The sequence below is a fragment of the Pelodiscus sinensis genome, chromosome 1, assembly GCF_049634645.1.
Source record: "Pelodiscus sinensis isolate JC-2024 chromosome 1, ASM4963464v1, whole genome shotgun sequence".
Lineage (NCBI taxonomy): Eukaryota > Metazoa > Chordata > Testudines > Trionychidae > Pelodiscus > Pelodiscus sinensis.
In genome coordinates this window covers 124,015,296-124,034,808 of record NC_134711.1, presented here as the reverse complement: position 1 = coordinate 124,034,808, position 19,513 = coordinate 124,015,296, and the positions used below count along the sequence as shown (strand labels likewise).

The window sequence follows — 19,513 nt, the reverse complement described above, 5'->3', positions numbered from 1 at the left end:
AATGAAATATTGTTTTCTATATAATGGTATAATGTAAGATACATGGAGCTACTTCTTTTTGTCATAATGCGTCCCATTGTTGTGGTAAGAACGAGAAAGGAATGCCCATCTCCCAACTTAAGAGACAGAATCCTTCTTACCTTCACACGTGATTCCATCTATATCACTAAGTTGATAGCCCCGACGACAATAACATTGATAGGAACCATACACATTGGCACATTCTTGGCTACACGGGTTGCTCTCACATTCATTTATGTCTGAAACACAAACGTTTATATTTAACACTGTAGATGTCTGCCTCTATGGCTCCTAACCCTGCAGGATTGGGACATACATTTCAAAAAAAAGCATTCATGCTGGCTAATCAAAAGTCTTTATTAAATAACGGTCACAAAAACGTGCACTGATATGTATGTCACTGAGCAAGCTGGCAATCAGGAGCAGGAGGAAGCTACATCCTCTCTGTACTGCCTGTGGTGTGGCTTTGACATGGGAGGCACACTGCAATGTACTACTATCTCCTAGGAAGTTGCTGCCCATCGTCATGGCAATATGCCAACATTTGTTGTGTGATCAGCAGCAAGAATCAAACCTACAACTTGTGGATCTAAAAACATGAGCTTTTCCTGCCTGAGCTATAAAGCCCAGCTCTATAAGAAGGAAAGTGAGTAGGCTCAAGCCTCTACGTGATCCAGTCATTGCGCCTGCCACACCGTGGAAGTATGGATTACACCAATATACTTTAATCACAATACTTGTATTTCACCTTGAAAATGACTACCAGGGATCAATTTTTTAGGCCAGTTTAATTTAGCCTATGACAAAACAAAGGAATCAGCCAAACAGGAATAGTAAATAGACAGAATATCTTCATCATTTTCTGCTTCTCTCGCTGTATGTCTACTCAGCCTAGATAAATTGAATCCTTACCGTCACATAACCTGCCATCAGAAGACAGTTTAAAGCCCATAGTACAGCTGCAGTAATAGGATCCAGGAGTGTTCTCACATTTGTGAGCACATACACGGCCTGGGTAGCGTCTACATTCATTAATATCTACAATGATAAATATAGATAGAAAGCCATGTAAAAAGTAGCTTTAGCTCAGCAGTCTAACATGATCACAAGAGTTTGATTTTCATTCTCCATAGCTAAGTTTTAAGCTGGTGAGTGAATAAATTCTCAGAATGTGAGTCTGGAAACAGAGCTGGTTTTATTTACCATATCCTGCTGCACAACTGAATGTGGTGCACTAAAGAAGTCTGCTTTATGATCTTTTAAAATGTTTTCTGAGGGCAGTGGGTATAATAGGTGGGGGAAGGCATTGCCTTCCCAAACCTCTAGCCTGGCCCCACCCAGACTTCGCCCCCAGAATGCCTACTGTAGGTGTACTGTAGGCTGAGTGTTGCTGCTCTCAATCACTCACGCTCCCCATGCTCAGGGGCCAGGGAGACTGGGGGCTACGCACCGCCCCAACTCCCCATGGTTCTTCGGGCCAGCGGGAGGAGAGCCTCGGCTCCCATGGGAACAGGGCCTTCGCATAAGGAGTAGGACTGGGGGCTTGCCTCCCCCAGCTCTACCTTCACCCACTGCCCATTATGTTTGCACGTTAGGTGCACATCATAAATATCATAAAAACAATTATTCACACCCTCTCATAATCTTATCTTTTAACATTATTACATTTTAACAATACAAATGCACTTTTCTTCAAAGTGCCACTAGTCCTTTAATACATTTTTGGACTTATACAAATCATGGCATAATCCAATGCATTTTCAGAATAAAGAGTTTGTGATAAACTAATAGTTATATTTTTCATGCAATTTTAAAAACCACACATAAAATGCCACAATACTATGTTTAACAAAAGCTTGCATAGTTGGAGCCAGTAGATGGAACTTACCAACACAAGTTCTACTGATGGGATCAAACTGGTAACCAACTCTGCAATCACAACGGTAACTCCCAGGAGAATTTATACAAACGTGGCCATCTCCACATAGCTGGTTAGGTGATGAACACTCATCCACATCTAGGGGGAGGGAAATGAATGTAAGGAGGGTCTCATAGTTAAATCAGAGGATGGGAGATAAAGCAGTAAGGGCTCTACTGCCAGCTCTATCCCACATGCTATAGTAACTCTCTCTCTGCCTCCGGTTACTCACCTGTAAAACAAAAATAAAATACTTTCCTGCCTCAGACATGCTGTGAGCTCTCATTCATTAGTGTCTGTAAAGTGTTTGAGAGGGAATGCCCAGTTGCACAAAGGCATGATCCAGCTCCCACTGAAATCAAAACCAAGGCTTTCCTTGACATCACTGAGAGCTGAAGCAGGACCTACACGTTCAAATTATTATTACAGAATAAATATCCCTTGGATTCAAAGGATGTTAAGTAGCGAGTAAATGACTAATCGTCTACTCGATACAATTTGTATCAAGTACATGATTAGTCAAGAAGGGGCTGCTGCAGCTCTGCAGTTTAAATGTAGTAGGAGCCAGGCGTGCAGGCGAGCCGCGGTGGGAGGAGGCCCGGGACCCGGCGCAAGCAGGGACTGGACCGCTGCAGTTCTTCCTTTTAAATGTAGTAAGAGCTGGGTGGCTCTTACTACATTTAAAAGGCAGAGCCTGCCTCTGCCTCCCCTGCTCATCCCCACCACACACACACACGGACACACACACACGGACACTGTGCTAGGGGGAACCAGCTTGTAAGCTGGCTCTCCTCAACACTGGCTCCTGCTCCCCTCCCCGCCTTGCTGCCTCTGATAAAGAGGCAGCGAAGTGGGAATGGGGAAATGGGAGTAGTTGATTCAACTACCCAATAAGCCTAGCCTTACTGAGTAGTCAACTATTCGATTACTCTTTTACATTCCCTACTGGATTCCATGTTGTTATGAATGGCATAGGGAACACGGGCTGGATTTGAGTTTAGGCCAGGTTACCTATGTTAGATCAAATGCTAAGCTAAAGCAGCTTTGATTTTAGGTGAGAATACACTAGAGTAGGTCATACATTCACGCTGGGCTTGTTCCCCATGGCCCTATTTCCAAGTCCCTTTTCCCTTGTCACACTTGCAACTGTGACAAGGAATGAATGAGGATGAATGAGTCTGACTGATGATGATGAACTAAATACATTTAGCAAAATGAGAATGGGCCTTCTAACTGATTAGACAGAAGTCTGCTGCCAACCCCTTCCTGCATAGCCTGCTTACAAAGAGGACATCTGCTGGTGGACATGAATGGATTTTTCAAGAAAATGTCTGTTTCAGACTGGAATTTTCTACCATGACCAGTGTTCCCTGTAAACTGTGCAATTGTGGCTATGTCTACACTGTGGGTTTTTTGCAGAAGATGAAATGCAAATGGAACACTCATTTGCATATCTCCTTCTGTTCCTTTTTGAGGAACAGGTTTTTGCAATAAAAAGCCCTGTGTAGACGGGGCCGTTTGTCAGAAAAAAACCCTTTTGTGCAAGAGACTTTACACCTTGTTTTTTAAGGAATAAGGGCTCTTGCGCAAAAGGGATTTTTTCAACAAATGGCCCCGTCTACACAGGGCTTTTTATCGCAAAAACCTCTTCCGCAAAAAGGATCGGAAGAAGATATGCAAATGAGAATGCGAGATATTCAAATGAGCGCTCCATTTGCATTTCCTCTTCCGCAAAAACCCCACAGTGTAGATGTAGACTGAGTGGCTACTCAGGAGAGATTCAACTACTGCCCAGATGATTAGCAGAGTGCCTGCAGCTAGGCTTTTTGTTTCTACTGGTGGTGAACATTCATACATGCCTTGATGCACGTACAAAATGTATTCCATGCATGGATGGAAAAGATTAAAGGGAACATTGACCATGAAGACATTCTAAGAAAAGGCAATAGAGTGCTTTTGTATACAATTCAGATACATCTGAATTCTCCAACATTTCATTACAAAAAGAGAGAGTCGCTCATCATTTCACCAGGCAGACCCTAAAAACCTGCACAATCCTATTAGCTGATTAGTATGATATCATTTTGAATTAAAAGCATGTGATTCTAAAACTTCTATGTGCTTGATTTAATAATTATTTCTCCACTTGTGCAAGAGTGTCAGGGTACGTCTAGACTACTGGGTTTTGTCGACAGAAGTTTTGTCGACAGTATCTGTCGACAAAACTTCTGTCGACAAAGAGTGTCCAGACACATTGAGTTCTGTCGACAAAGCAAGCTGCTTTGTCGACAGAACCCTGTAGTCTAGACGCAACCCTACAGGCAATAACACCTTCTGTCGACAGAACTCTGTCGACAGAAGGTGTTATGCCTCGTAAAATGAGGTTTACCACCATCGACAAAACTGCTGAGTTCTGTCGACGTTATGTCGACAGAACTCAGCGGTAGTGTAGACGCTGGTATAGTTTTGTCGACAAAAGTCCACTTTTGTCGACAAAACTCAGTAGTCTAGACACACCCTCAGAAGACACAGTCATATGGGAAGGGAAATATGCTAAGTAAACAGAGTCTAATCAAGATTGTATATGCCGAGAAACTTAAGGCAGAATACCAAAGAAGGGAGCTATTAAGAAATCATTCTCAGAGTTATACTCCCTTAAAACAAAGATTTGAGTGAACTTCTGCTTTTAATTGATTATATTAAAATAAAGATATTCTTTCTTAACTCCCCTGTGAAGCATTGAAGAAATTCTTCTGTTAACCTCATACACCAATGTAATTATTTTGACCAGGGATTTATTGGTGCCAACTGCCAGAAGACACAGATTTCTATGGGGATACTCTGAGTCAGATATTGGCATCACTAAAAGGTGGCATGGGAGGTATCTATCAAAAGTCAGTTGCCCACAGACATAATCATTGCAAAATTTATGTACAGATAATATATTTAAGGAGTTATTTATCTATACAAAACATTATGTTCTTAAGGACTTAGAGTCACCAGAAGGTGGCATACCTTGCAAATATTCCTTTCAGGCAGGAGGAAGCTGATGTTTATCTCCCTGTCTAGTCATTTGTGTATTATATGAGGCCTATTTGCATACTGAGCCACAGGCAAAAGTAGTGATTAAAATTCACAAGATGACACCAACTGAAGAGATGTCCTAATTATGAATAAGAATAAAGAATGGGGCTCATATTCCTTGGAGGGCAAAGAAACACAAGGATCCTTCACCTAGGATGCAAGCTGATAGCATGGCTGTCTCATGAAAAGAAGGTCACAGTGATGAGCAGCAAGGATTTTGGACAACCACAATTCTACAAAACACAACGGTATCTTGTTAATTAAGTCTAGCCATTATATGGGTGTAATGATTTTATTTTTTGTGTTACCATTAGTTGCTAACACTTCCACTCACTATTACCTGAATCTCAGAACTTTATTAAATACGCTTACGTTTGATTTCACTGTGAACCTATCTGAGACTGTCTATACTACAGAGAAAAGTCAGAAAAAGATACACAAATTACGAACTGCAATTTGCGTATCTTTTTCCGCTTTTCTTCCGAAAGAGGCTTTTCCAACATTTAGCCCATCTAAATGGGGCCAAATATCAGAATAAACCCTCCTTCGGAACATCCCTTCTTCCTCGTAAAACGAGGTTTACAGGGATGCCGACAAAACGCATCCACTTTTCTGACTTTTTTTGTGGAAAAACAGACGCATTCCTTGGATGTGACAGAGCTTTTCTGGGATACCTCTGGTATCCCAGAAAAGCTCTGTAGTCTAGATGTATCCTAAGCACTGTGTATCAAGCAGGGTGATCTGGGGTGTAGCTGGTCAGATGCACTGTTCCTCTCAAGTACAGGCAGTCCCCGGGTTACATGGATCTGACTTACATCAGATCCCTACTTACAAACGGGGTGAGGCAACCCCGCACTAGCTGCTTCCCCCCAGCAGACCAGGGAGATGCGAAGCTAGCGCCCGCCCCCCCCCCCCCCCCCAGCAGACCAGGGAGGCTTTTCTCAGCAGACAACTCAGCTTGAGAATAAAGGACTGAGGGAAGTGACGTGTGGGAGAATAAAACTGAGCTCTGGAGAAATGTTTGGCTAGAGTTTCCCCTACAATATGTACCAGTTCCGACTTACATACAAATTCAACTTAAGAACAAACCTACAGTTCCTATCTTGTACGTAACCCGGGGACTGCCTGTACTGAATACTGTGGTTGTCCATAGACCAGAGTCTGAATAGGCCAGGGAGACACTCAGAGGGCATAAGTGTTGGAATGCACCTATCACTAGCCTGTGGAAAAGTAGCTGGGCCTGTAGGACCTAGAGGGGAGGACCTGTGTTGCCCATGTCCAGTAGAGTTGGGAAGCTGACCTTTGGCAGGTATAGTCAAGGCTTCCTCATCCTTAAGGCAGGTGCCAGCAAGGTGTCTGACAAACCTGGGAAATCAGGTAGTTTGAACCACTGATCAAATGTCAATTGTAACTTTAATCTGACAAATGTACCATGTTCTATTTGATTGGTTTAGGGAAATTAGAAGTAAAATAATTAGTGATGAATCTGCTTAGATTCATATTAGTTTGTTTATTCTTTTAACAAATCCATAAAAGCTAGATTGGATCCTCTCTTAAAACGTCAGAGTAGGAAAACAACCTGCTTACATTGAGTAGCCCCAGACCTATATTTTAATTATTTGATTAAAATTCCTATATAATTATGGCAGGTCTCCAAAGAAAAAGCAAAGATGACATTATGTAAGAAGTATAGCACCCTAGATATACTTGGGGGCAGACCCACAGCTGGCAGAAAATTGTAGTGGAGCTGACAATTTATCATCATTTTCAGATTTTAAGGCTTGTTATGGTGGTTTGCATTGGATATAAGTGCAGCACAGGTGTTCTGCTAGTTTTCTGCACTGAAATGAATTTCACCCTCTCCACACTATTTGGGTACATTAATACAAGTGGCAGAGAACTGCATACTACATGGTCATTATCACACATAAACCTCACAGAATACAGAGATTCAGAAATAATTTGAAGGAGAGAGAAAGATTGTTTGCAATTCATTACTTGTAAGAGGGAGGATGAAAAGAGAGTCAAGAATAGGCTTTGGAAGTACTGGTAGTTATGAGAATGGCTTTGGCTGAGTGCAGGGAATGGACAGGTTGAAGTAGAAGGCAGATGTGTGCACATCTTGTGCTCATTTAACACTTCTACTCCATTTTGATTACTCACCTATGCATCTTGTTCCTTCTTCATTGAGATGATAACCTCGTCCACAGTTCAGTACATTTCTTTGGCAGGTATATGAGCCTTCTGTATTAATGCACATCTGTCCAGCTGGGCATGGCATGTTAATGCTTAAGCACTCATTGATATCTACAATGACATACAAATTCAATTAAAGAAACCCCAGCTCAGTTTGCAGACATTTTAAGTTAAGATACTGTCCTTTCACCCATAACAGGAGGAGACTGCAAAGACAAAAAGGGTGGGTAATGCCCAAATAACATTGAAAGTCAATGGGAGTTGGGAACATAACTCCTACTTTTGCCTCCGGAAATAGAAAACAAAAGCATGAGCAAAGATGTAACCAACTGCTTATGCACAGACTAAAGAGCAGAAGTGCTTATTTGCAAACCACTCATCTCTGTCACCCATGTAATGCTTTACTGTTCTCCACAAATGGGCATTTGCTCACTTTGTGACTGTATGATATATGTTCTTCCCTGTCATAAAAACTTAAAAGACCCTTAAAATGTCATGACATGAGGCCAAAGAACCTCAGACTGCCATATCCCCACTAGCCAGAAAACGGATTCACCACATATTTCAAGAGGAAACTTCCAAATAAAGCCCAGCACATAGTAGTGGTTGAGTTAATGGCTGAAATTAAGATTTCAGTGGTAGTCTAGGAATTAGAGTTCCAGCATGTTGATACCAGGGGCAGTGTGCTGTGAGAACCCACATCTCTTGCATACTCTTCTCTATTCCACACTCACTCTGGGCTGGAAGATGGAAGCTCTTTGATAGTAAACCATAACCCTGTAGAAGAACGTAGGCTACAAACTGAAGAAGGTGTTTACCTGAAACTACAGAAGGAGGGCTTAGGCAGGTAATTAACTAAACTGATATGGAATTTGGCTAGGATGCTGTATATTTACAGAAAGCGCTATACCCACACAAAATTAAAGAGCTGACAATGTACGGGTATAGCGCTTTCTGTAAATGTACAGCATCCTAGCCAAATTCCATATCAGTTTAGTTAATTACCTGCCTAAAGCCCTCCTTCTGTAGTTTCAGGTAAACACCTTCTTCAGTTTGTAGCCTACGTTCTTCTACAGGGTTATGGTTTACTATCAAAGAGCTTCCATCTTCCAGCCCAGAGTGAGTGTGGAATAGAGCAGAGTATCCACCTGACAAAGGGCTGCCTGACTCTAGATGGCCAGTACAGCAGTGGGATTGGTTAATCTATGCCAGACTATACTTTATTGCTCCTCCCTGTAGCACCTGCTGCTGAGCCAAGTTCCAACCTCACGGACTTCATTCACGTGGGCACATACAGGCCTGCCAATGAGAGAGAGCGGAGAGGAAATGGGGCAGCTTCCCTGGGGCCTGGTGATCTAAAAGGGCCCAGGGCTCCTGGACATCAATGGTACCATCGCAGTAACAACAGTCGCTGGAACCCTGGGCCCTTTAAATCACTGCCAGAGTCCTGGGCAGTGGGTGCTGAAGGGCTCTTCTACCTGAGGCCCTGCCCTTTCTAGGGCCTCGAATCATCCCCTTCATTTGCCCAGGGCTCAGCACAGTCTGTCGGCTGCCCACAGCACATAGAGTGCCAGCAGACATTTCAGCCAGCTCTGAAGAGTGCAAGGAGAGTGCCCTACTCTGAAGCTGTGGATCGGAAAGGTAGGAAAGTTCCTATTCTCTTTCCTGTTCACCACAACACAGAGCAGCATTTGATACATAGTTCCTACAACCAGTATGTGAAGTGTTTGTGGAGATTCTTCTCGATCAGGGCTACTCAACTTTGGAAGCCCCAAGGGGTCACAATGATACTCACAGGACATGCCGAGGGCCACAACTTAAGTGTAGTTGCATATATATGCAAATAGCTTCTTTCACACTGACGGGCATGAATACAAAGATTAAAGCAAGACTACACAACACACAGGCCCCATTTAAGTCAGTTCTGCTGATATTAATAAAATGCAACATTTACCTGATTTCCACTCATATGACAGCACTTTTAATGAGCAATGACAGTCCAGGAATGTAACTACTAAAACACATATCAACAGAAGATCATTATATTGACTGCTGTTTTGTTTTGGCTCCCACACTTGAGCCACATGTTCAGCCTCATGTAAACCCAAACCGCACCCTGGGCCGCAAACAAACAGGCCACAGTCCACGTGTTGAGTAGCCCTATTCTAGATGGGTCATGGAAGGCAGTGTAAGGGCCAGATTCACAGCTAGTGTAAACTGGGGTAGTACCACTTAACCAGCTGATGATCTGTCCCCTATCTTTAAGAGTTAAGGTATCTGATCCTACAGAGCCGGCTTCTGTGATGTTAGCTGTTTAGGATATGATCATGTAGAACATTGTTGTTACAACTGTTACATAATTGCAACAAATCTTCTACAAGGTTAAGCAAGGTGTCAATAGAGAAGTTATGATTTGATGATAATGGTTATGCTGTTTGTATGCATGTATCATTTTTGTATCTAAAGTCATGATTATTAACTATATTTCAAATGTTGGCTCATGTGGTAAACCCACAAGGTATTTAGCATGCACATTATGAGGGACTATTCATCTTAAATGGTCCATGAAAGAACACTTAACTCACAGTAGACCATGGACCCACTCAATGGGTCTTCCCAACTAGAGCAGGGATCAGCAATCTTTTCAAACCAAAAAGCCAAACTACATCAAAATTCAGAACAAGTGGTCATCAAAGAGCCAGTACATAAGAATGCCCGTTTGCATGACTGAAAATATACAACTTAATATTATTGATAATTGACATGATTTTTGATAATAGCATAAATGAAACATTGTACTCATAGACTTCTGCTGCTGCTGGGAGTGCAGTTTGTGGATATGGGGGTGCAGAAGGCAGGGCAGGGCACTAGGGGTTGCAAATAGAGTATGGGGAAGGGACCCTGAGGCTGGATTACCTTACCTGCCCAGAGCTGGGCTGCTGCACCTAGGCAGCAGCAGCTGAACCAGAGGTGGGACCAGGACCACCACAGCCAGATCGTGGCCTCCCCTCCTACCCATGCTGCAATAGGAGGGGGGCTGCCACTGCCAGCCCCTTCTGTGGCCAGATGGGGGACAGACTATGGGGCCTGTCCCAGGATCGAGGCTGGAGGACAGGATGCTGCAGCCAGATGAGGGCTGGGAACTTTTACTTTCTCATGTTAGTTTACCAAACTTTATTTTAAATAAAGTGAAATGTTATGCCCAGCACAAAAGGTTTCAACATTGTCTTTATTTATGGCAGGGGTGGGGAATCTTTTTAGGGTCAGGGGCCACTGACCCACAAAAAAAATCAGCTGGGGACCACACAAGTGAAAAGCAAATAAACAACCCCTCCAAAACCTCAATCTCTCACTGCTGTGGCCCCCAACTGAGGCACCTCACTCCCCTGGCACTCCATGTGGAGGGCAGGGAGGATTGAGGTTCAAGGTCTCAGGCCAAATTAACTCTTCTCGGTTCCAGGGGATTTTGTGGGGCCCCCATGCTCTGGGATGGGACCAAAAAATAAGGGGTACAGTGTGCAGTACAGAGCTGTCAGTGAGTGGGATAGGGATGGGAGTGTAGGATCTGGGTGAGAGGTAAGGTGCATGGGAGAGGGGGAAGGAGCAGGCTGGGGGGGGGGGGGATGCAGAAGCAGGCTGGAGATAGGTCTCTGGCCAGGAGGGAGGGGGCAGGAGCAGGCTGGCAACAGGGTGTCTGGCCAGGGGGTAGGTGCAGGGTGCAGATGGGTGTCTGGCCAGGGGAGGGTGCAGGAGCAGGCTGGGAGGGGTGGTGGCAATTATTTGCTGAGGTTCCCTATCCCGGACATGGCTTCCTGCTGCTCCACTGGTCAGATTCTGACCAATGGAGCAGCGGGAAAAGCCTCCAGGCAGCGTGTCTGCGAGCTACTGTTCCCCCACTTGGGGGAGGGGGAGCGCACATGTACAGAGTCATTTGTAGTTCCACTTCTTTCCCAATCATGCAGCAAGACTCGGGGCTTTCTCCACCCCCACAGGAAGCTGGTGCTGGCTCCAATCTTGGGAGGAGCGCGAAGCTTGAGTGCCAGCATGGGCTCTCCATTGCAGGGGGAGAACATGGGGGGACTGAGCTTGAGCTGCAAGTCATATCTGGCTCCTAAGTGAGCCATATTTGGCTTGTGAGCCATAGGCTGTCTACCCCTGAACTAGAGTATGGTACCTCTACTATGATTAAGTGAAGCGTGCGTGTATATGTAATTTGCCAACATGACTCCAAACACTATCTTGTCACCTGTAATTTTCCACTAATTGTGCGGAAGGCTTAGTTTGAAACAATGGATTTCCTCCATACTACAGAAGCTAAAAAAGGTGCCTTCATTTTGCCTCATTCCTACTCAAAAGTGTGGATTTGTGAGCATTCTAATATAGGGACTAAGGATCTTCTAAAGATTTAGAAACAAGCACTGACTTAACAAGCCAGCAGTTTATTTCATTTTCTATAAGCCTGAATCAAGAACTTTGCAATGATTGTGTGTATTTGATTTTTTTTACCCAATTTTAACTTTCACCTATTTCTTTTTTTCTTATAAACCTTTAGATACTAAAATATTGGCAGATGTGCAATTTTTGGGGAAGATCTGAGTTACATATTTACCTGGTCCTTCAGGATCAGAAGAACGCTCTGGTTGATGAAATTGGTTTAAATAACCATTCATCATTATGTGTAGGCTATGTCTACACTCACGGCTTCTTGAGCAAGCACGGCCGTTCTTGCGCAAGAATCTGCAGAGCATCCACACTGCCCGCCCGCTCTTGCGCAAGTAAATTTACAGTACAGCGTGGTAAGAGGGGGCTCCTTGCACAAGAGCTACACTCTTTTTTGACAGGTGTAAGCCCTCTTGCTCAAGAGCTCTTGCACAAGAGGGCAGTGTGGACGCTCAGCAGGGATTTCTTGCGCAAGAAAGCCCTGTGGCTAAAATGGCTATCAGAGCTTTCTTGCGCAAGAAAGCATCCACACTGCCATGGGCGCTCTTGTGCAAAAGCACAGCTCTCACATGGCAGTGTGGACGTTTTCTTGAGCAAGAGTTCTTGCACAAGAACACTTGCGCAAGATGTTCTTGCTCAAGAAGCCGCGAGTGTAGACATAGCCGTAGTGTTCTTGGTCATGATACAAGGACTGGAATACCTAAAGGCTGCACTGCTGATTTCTTGTTAACCAGTGTGGTGAAACACTGCTTTTGTTTCTGGATTGGTATAATTTATGGGAGAGCAACAACCAGTGCGGGGGCATGTCTGCTCTATTTTTCAGCAGTTTGTCCTGAATTTGGTACTCTCAGTTATGACCCACTAAGCCATGGTGACAGCTTCATTTTATGAAGTGTAATTTTACACTCAGATAATTTTGTTTTCAGCCTTGTATTTTTCAAATGTCAGTTTTCAGCAAAGGAAAAAAGGTTGACAGGAAAATGGGAGTTTGATTGCATGCTACAGCATTGGCAAATCCAGTTGCTCAGCAGATTTCATGAGTCCAAAACAGGCTATTTTTTGAAGGAATTAGAAGTTAAATTGAGGCTTGAAGTACTACTTTCACAAGAAGAGCTGATAGATTTGTAGGACACACCAGGCAAATCTATTTAAAGTCTGTTGAAAGCCAATTATTCTGACATATATAGAATTTTAGTTTGTCAGGTTAGATCCTACATGTCCTAGAATGCAAAATATTAATACCCTTAAACCCAACAGTTTCTATTCTGTCTCTCAAGGTAAACCCCACTTCCATTATAATTGGCTCTAATTATCATGCCAATAGGTTGTTACATTCTTTACCTGAGGCCCAGTCTTAAGGTGAAAAATTCTTACCTGCCTATGAACTATTTATATATAAGAGCTTACTTGGGAAAGCAAGATCAGTTATATGTAGCTGACCAACACAGCAAAACCAAATGCCATTGTAAAGGATACTCTAAAGCTAACATAATACCACGCATTGGACTTTCAGTTCTAAATAATGTTTTCCAGGTACACTGAAAATAAAACAATAAGTAATGGACTTAATCTGCAGCAAGGGAGGTTTACATTATATACAGTTGTCTAACTATAAGGGTAGTTAAGCTCTGAAATAGGATTCCAAGGGATATTGTGGAATCCTCATTACTAGAAGTTTTTAATAACATGTTGGACAAACACCTTTCTGTAATGGTCTAATTTTTCTTGGTCCTGCCTGAGTGCAGGAAGCTGGACCTGATGACTTCTCAAGACCTCTTCAAGTCCTATATTTCTATGATTGTATGATTATTTAAAATCATTTGAAAAAAGGGAGAAAAATTATGTAAAAATCATTAATATTTTTACAAATTCTGTGTAAAGGACTCCCGAGCTTTTGAATATTTTATCTTAGGTAACAGAGTGTCTACATCCTATTGACTTTCAGTGAGATTAGGTTTCTATTGCCTAAGTTTCTTTTGAAAAATCAGACTTAAAATCCTAAGTCACTTATGATCAAATCCAACTTTTAAGGGGAGCAGGGAGAGAATATAATAAACAAAGATGAACATCAGCACTAGAATTCAAATGGGAGGCTCTGATCTGACCCCATGCACTAATACATTGGCCTACACACACCTTTAAGAAGTCATTTAAGTGACAAAATATGTCTTACCAATACAGTTGCCTAGTGCATCTTGTATAAACCCACTCGTGCACCGTAGCTTGGGTCGGCAACGGAAAGATCCCGGAGTATTCTGACAGATAAAATCGGGGAGGCAGTTATGAGTACCAGTCTCACATTCGTCAATATCTGGTACATCACAAAAAAAAAAAAATAGTTAGCAAGAGTTTTACACAAGATTTTTATAACACTTAAGACAGAAGACAGAGTTAGAAAATATAGGCCCATTTCACGCTGGCTATAATGTCAGTCATCATTTCAATATAATTACACTAGAAATGAATTTGGCCCATTATCTTTACAGTAATCTGACAGAAATAGGAAGCAGGTTACTTATCTTTATTATATTATTAAATTAGACAACTAAATAATTTGCAATTTTCAGTGTCCGCAGCGGTATTTTCAAAGGCCCTCATTCAACACAGCACTTAAGCACATGCTCAAATCCCAATGAAGTCAATGAGAGCTAAGCATTTGACTAAGTGTTTTGCTGAATAAAGGCCTAAATCCTGAAGTCTTTAATTTTATTCAGTTTCAAGTAAACTCATAAGCCTTCATTCTCATTTTAAACTAAGACCTGTCTACATCGATATGGCTTAACATGAAATGAAGTGTAATTTATGCTCATTTGGGCCCCTTTCCACTGTCAAGGTACAGCTAAACTGCGAGAATCTATTGGAAAAAGATATGCAAAATGTGCTCCACATTTTGGTAATTGATTCTGAAAAGATCTTTGCCTATGTGAAAACAGAGCAAACACTTCAAATTTCAGCCTTATATTTTTCCTAGAATAAAAATTCTTTGGCGTAATAAAAAAGTAGATATATTCTACCAAATGCAGCTTAATTGAAAAAAAAAGGAATTTCAATTACATGAACACTGGAAGTGTTTTCTGTAGTACTAATGATCCTTATAAAAAGCCTTTTAGCATTTAATAGGGAGAAAATAGGTAGCTCTATATTTGGTGGAACTGTGTTATAAGGCTAAAGTTTTTTATTTGATTTTAAATAACAGTTAAAAATAAATAAAGGTTATCATGCTTTGTTAATTGTTTTTAAACTTTATATTTTTTATCAACGTCATATATGAACATTCCATACAAGTACTAACAAATCTTATTCATAACACTTATGTGTTACCTTTAAAAGACCCCATTGTGTTTGGGCAACTTCTTATCTTTATCTGTGTAGTTACTTTGTTTAAACTTTAAAAAATGGTAACCAGAAATTATAAAATCCATTTAATCCTGATGTAAGGTATCTGTCATTTTTTCCATTGAAAAATACTTCATATTTCCCCCATGCCATTAACATTGAAAGATGTCCTTTTTAAAAAAATCAGCTATCATGCATCTGGCCTCTAGGCATTTTCCTTGTGGGAATACATAATTTTTTAAAAACTGTCAAAGCAATATTAGAAATGTCTGGCCTGATATAATTCCTAGATGATAATTTGGACATTCATACAGGTTGGACCTGCCTTTTCCAGCACCCCCAGGACTTAGCTGTCCTGAACCAGGGAATCTGCTGAACCAGGAGAGGTCAGTGCTCCCCTGTTGGCTGCGGAGGCTACCCAGCTGCTGCCAGCCCCACTGTTACTGGGAGTTCCACAGCTGGGATCACCCGGCCACGCTGCACCGCTGCTAGGGCCAGTCCTGCTGCCACTGGGAACTCCCCGGGGTTCCTCAGCTAGGGCCGTCCACCCGTGCCAGCCCTGCTTCAGCCACGGATTCCATGGTCAGGGCTGCCCAATCCAGTCCTGCTGCCATAAGGGGTATCCTGGGGTTCCCAGCCGGTGGGCCCTACTACTGCGGGGGTGGAGGTGGGAAGACAGGGGTGGGGAGGCAGGGCTACACCCCCTACCACCAGAAGCCCTGCTGCAGCTGGAGTTCCCCAGTTGGTGCCAGGATTCCCTGGACGCCTGGCCCAGATGACGCCAGGGGTTCTTTGGCCGGGGGGGAGGTCCCTTGGACGCTGCCTCGTCCGGACACTGCCTAGTCCAGCCGCTGCTGGCCTAGCCGGATCTCCCCAGTCCCATGTTCTTTCAGCCGCTCCCACCTCAGGGGCTCTTTAGTCCAGCAACATCTGTGGCATTGCTGGAACAAGGATTTTGCTGGACCAGATAGAGTCCTGGATTTGGGAGGGTCAACCTATAATAACAATTTCCAAAGCTATGTAAATAGGTAAGCACTCATTGAAGGCTGCACTCCCCTTATTCCTGAAAGATTATTACTGCTTACAGGTAGAATTTTCATTGACGTAAAACTTCTTTCTCTGAAGTTAAAGGGGACTTTTATTTTTGACTTCAAAGGGAACCAAGTTAGGTCAACTGAACACTTAACCCCGCCCCTCCCCCGAAACATTACATTTCTTAAAAAGTTAAATTGTATCACTTCCTACCTATCAATCCCCATTCCCTACTACAAAATATTACCCAAAATATAGGCCCTAGTAGCTGGCTTACATACTTCAGGGAAGTGAAAATACTTTGCCCCCCACCTCCTGCAAAAAACAAACAAGCCCCATATTGAAGACCATTCTCAGCTGCAGAGAGATGGATTGTTTTCCAGAGGAAGCCAACTCAAACTGCGTTTGCAGCTCATTCCCATTACCGCAAAGAAAACATTTCAGGCTGAAGATAAGGTTACACACCCTGTGCAATAACTAGGATTCTTTAAGATGCGTCTCCCTGTGGGTGCTTCGCTTTAGGTGATCATGTGCCCCTGAGCCCATACTCAGAGACTTCTGGTAACAGTTTCTCATTGGGTTACACATATGTGGTCCCCATTTCATGTTTTTTCAGGCAGTAAACTGATGCCATGCCACCAGTCCCCCCTCAGTGCTTTCTCTGCTCCAGAGACAGTAAAAAATTTAAAAGAAGAGAAGTAGAGGGGAAGAGGGAGCATAGTGGAGCAACAGCAGGGACACACATCTTGAAGAACTTCCATTACTGCACAAGGCCAGTAACCTTCCCTTCTTTGAGTGCTGTACCTGTGGGTGCTCCACTTCAAGTGACTTAAGAACAGTGCCCACCAGTGGAGGGAGAGGACCTTGGAGTTGAAGTTGTGACAGATGACAGGGTTGCCAGATGGTTTCAACATAACTTCCAGACACACTTGACATTACATCACAATCTACATTATATCTTATTTAGAAAATACAGAACATCTATATTTTCTCATTTATATTTTCTCAATTTGTTTCCCAAACAGAAAACTGAAATACTGGACTGTCTGGTTCAAAACCGGACAGCTGGCAACCCTAATGACAGTACAGAGAGTCCAAATGAGGTATCAGATGTGATACATAATGCCATGTAAAGGTATAGACTGAGGCCCAGGTAGCAGCTCTACAAATGTCTGATGTGTCCATTTTCAGGAAAGCCATGGAGGCCAATAGGGCTCTGGTTGAATGTATGTGATTTCCCTTGGGTGGGGTTAGAGGTCACACTGATGATGGCATAGTTTTATGCAACTGGAGATCCACTTGGTGAGTTTTTGTTGAAATATGACACTCCCTTTGGAACATTTGGTTATGGATGTGAACAGTCTGGGTGATTTACGAAATGGCCATGTTCTTTCTATGTAAAAGGCTAATGACCTCTGTACATCGAGAGTATGAAGCACAGACTGCATTCTATCTATGTATGCTTTGGGGTAGAATGTCGGTAGATAAATAGGTTGATTAAAGTGGAAAATAGAGATGACTTGTGGTAAAAACTTGGGATGTGGTCTCAGGGGTAATTTATCTTTTAAAAAGTCTTGAGTATGGGGCATCGTCCATGAGGGCCCCCAGTTCTCCTACACATCTGGCAGATTTAATTCTCACAAGGAAAGCCACTTCCATGGAAAGGTGTAGTAGGGAACATGTCACCATAGGTTCAAATTGGGAACAGGTAATGGCCCAAAGGACCAGGCTGAGGTCCTATAGTGTAGTAGGCTCACATGGTTCTGGGTAGACATTGTTGAGTCATCTGAGGAAATGTTTTGTTACTGGCTGGGCAAAGACAGGATGTTGATTTACCATGGGTTGAAAGGCTATGATGGCAAATAAGTAAACTTTTATTGATTTCATGGAGAAGCCTGACCTTTTAAGTTCTAATAGATAATCTAATATTGAGGGTAATGAGACGCAGATGGATGCCATCTGTTTTTGTTGACACCAGGTTTCAAATCACTGCCACTTGAGTATATATGTGTGGTGGATATTTGCTCTACTTATTATTTAATAATAAGTTTTGAACCTCTTCTAAGTGCATCACCCACAGGGACAGCACTCAAAGAAGTGCTAGACACTCATATTAGACTATAAAACACATATGGTATAGAATTACAACTTACATATGTGTTTCCATATAAACAACAAGATGCAATAATTTATCTAGCATTTTGGGCATCATAGATGTTGATAAACATCAACCTCATATGTACCCAATTCACAGCCTGGATCATACCTTTGCAATGGTTGTCTTCAGTGAGTTCATAACCAGTTCCACAGCTTGTTTCACGTTGACAACGGAAGGATCCTACTGTATTGATACAAGTTTGTCCAAGCCCACAATTGTGTGTCCCAGTGATGCACTCATTAATATCTGAAGTAACCAAAATGGACAGAGAATATGAACAGTTAGCACAAAAGATCTGAAATTTTTGAGGCAAGAAACAATCATGGGTCAGCTTTGGGGGTTACAGAAATTTAGAAAACCCACATGGGGGGGAACTGTGGATTCCATCTCCCACAAAAAGTAAGCGCTCTTATCTGCTCTCAATTTTTAGCCATACACTGTGGCTACGTCTACACTGGCCCCTTCTTCGGAAGGGGCATGCTAATTTTGAAAGTGGGAATAGGGAAATCCGCGGGGGATTTAAATATCCCCCGCGGGATTTAAATAAACATGGCCTCTGCTTTTTTTCTGGCTGTGGGAAAAGCTGGAAAAAAGCATCTAGACTGGCCCGATCCTCCAGAATAAAGCCCTATTCCGGAGGATCTCTTATTCCTACTTCAAAAAAAGCTGCGGACATGTTTATTTAAATCCCGCGGGGGATATTTAAATCCCCCGCGGATTTCCCTATTCCCATTTTCAAAATTAGCATGCCCCTTCCGAAGAAGGGGCCAGTGTAGACGCAGCCTGTGTTTTCAACTATCAGGATATAATATCTCATGTCTAGGATGTACTATATTTTATATGTTTCAGAGGAGTAGCTATGTTAGTCTGTACTTGCAAAAACTTAAAAAACTAATAGTCCTGAAGCACCTTAGAAACTTATTACAACCATCTACTATCTATCCTGGAAAATGACCCTTCACTCTCACAGGCCTTGGGAGACAGGCTAATCCTCACCTACAGACAACCCTCTAACCGCAAACAAATACTTCCAGCAACCACGCAACAAACCTCCATTATACTCATCCAGGAACCCACTCTCACATTCAACTCTGGTGCCACACATCTATGCAAGCGACATCATCACAGGACATAACCACATAAACCACCACATCAGAGGCTCATTTAATTGCACATCCACCAATGTGATCTGTGCCATCAAATGCCAGCAATGCTCCTCTGCCATGTCAGTCTCTATGACAAAGGATTAATGGACACAAATCAGATATTCGAAAAGGTAACACACAGAAACCTGTTGGGAAACATTTTAACTTGCCCGGGCATTCATT

General features: G+C 42.7%; 1 protein-coding gene across 2 annotated transcripts in view; it reads right to left on the bottom strand.

Annotated features, from left to right (window-relative positions):
- Positions 1-19,513, bottom strand: part of FBLN1 (fibulin 1) — a 114,809-nt gene that overhangs the window by 56,127 nt on the left and 39,169 nt on the right. For both annotated transcript variants that reach the window (XM_006127755.4, XM_006127754.4), the window contains exons 7-12: positions 18,294-18,431; positions 13,833-13,970; positions 7,187-7,330; positions 1,910-2,038; positions 934-1,059; positions 141-260 (exon numbers count right to left, since the gene is read on the bottom strand). In XM_006127755.4, coding sequence (XP_006127817.1) covers positions 141-260; positions 934-1,059; positions 1,910-2,038; positions 7,187-7,330; positions 13,833-13,970; positions 18,294-18,431 — 795 coding nt within the window. The remainder of the gene's footprint in view (positions 1-140; positions 261-933; positions 1,060-1,909; positions 2,039-7,186; positions 7,331-13,832; positions 13,971-18,293; positions 18,432-19,513) is intronic.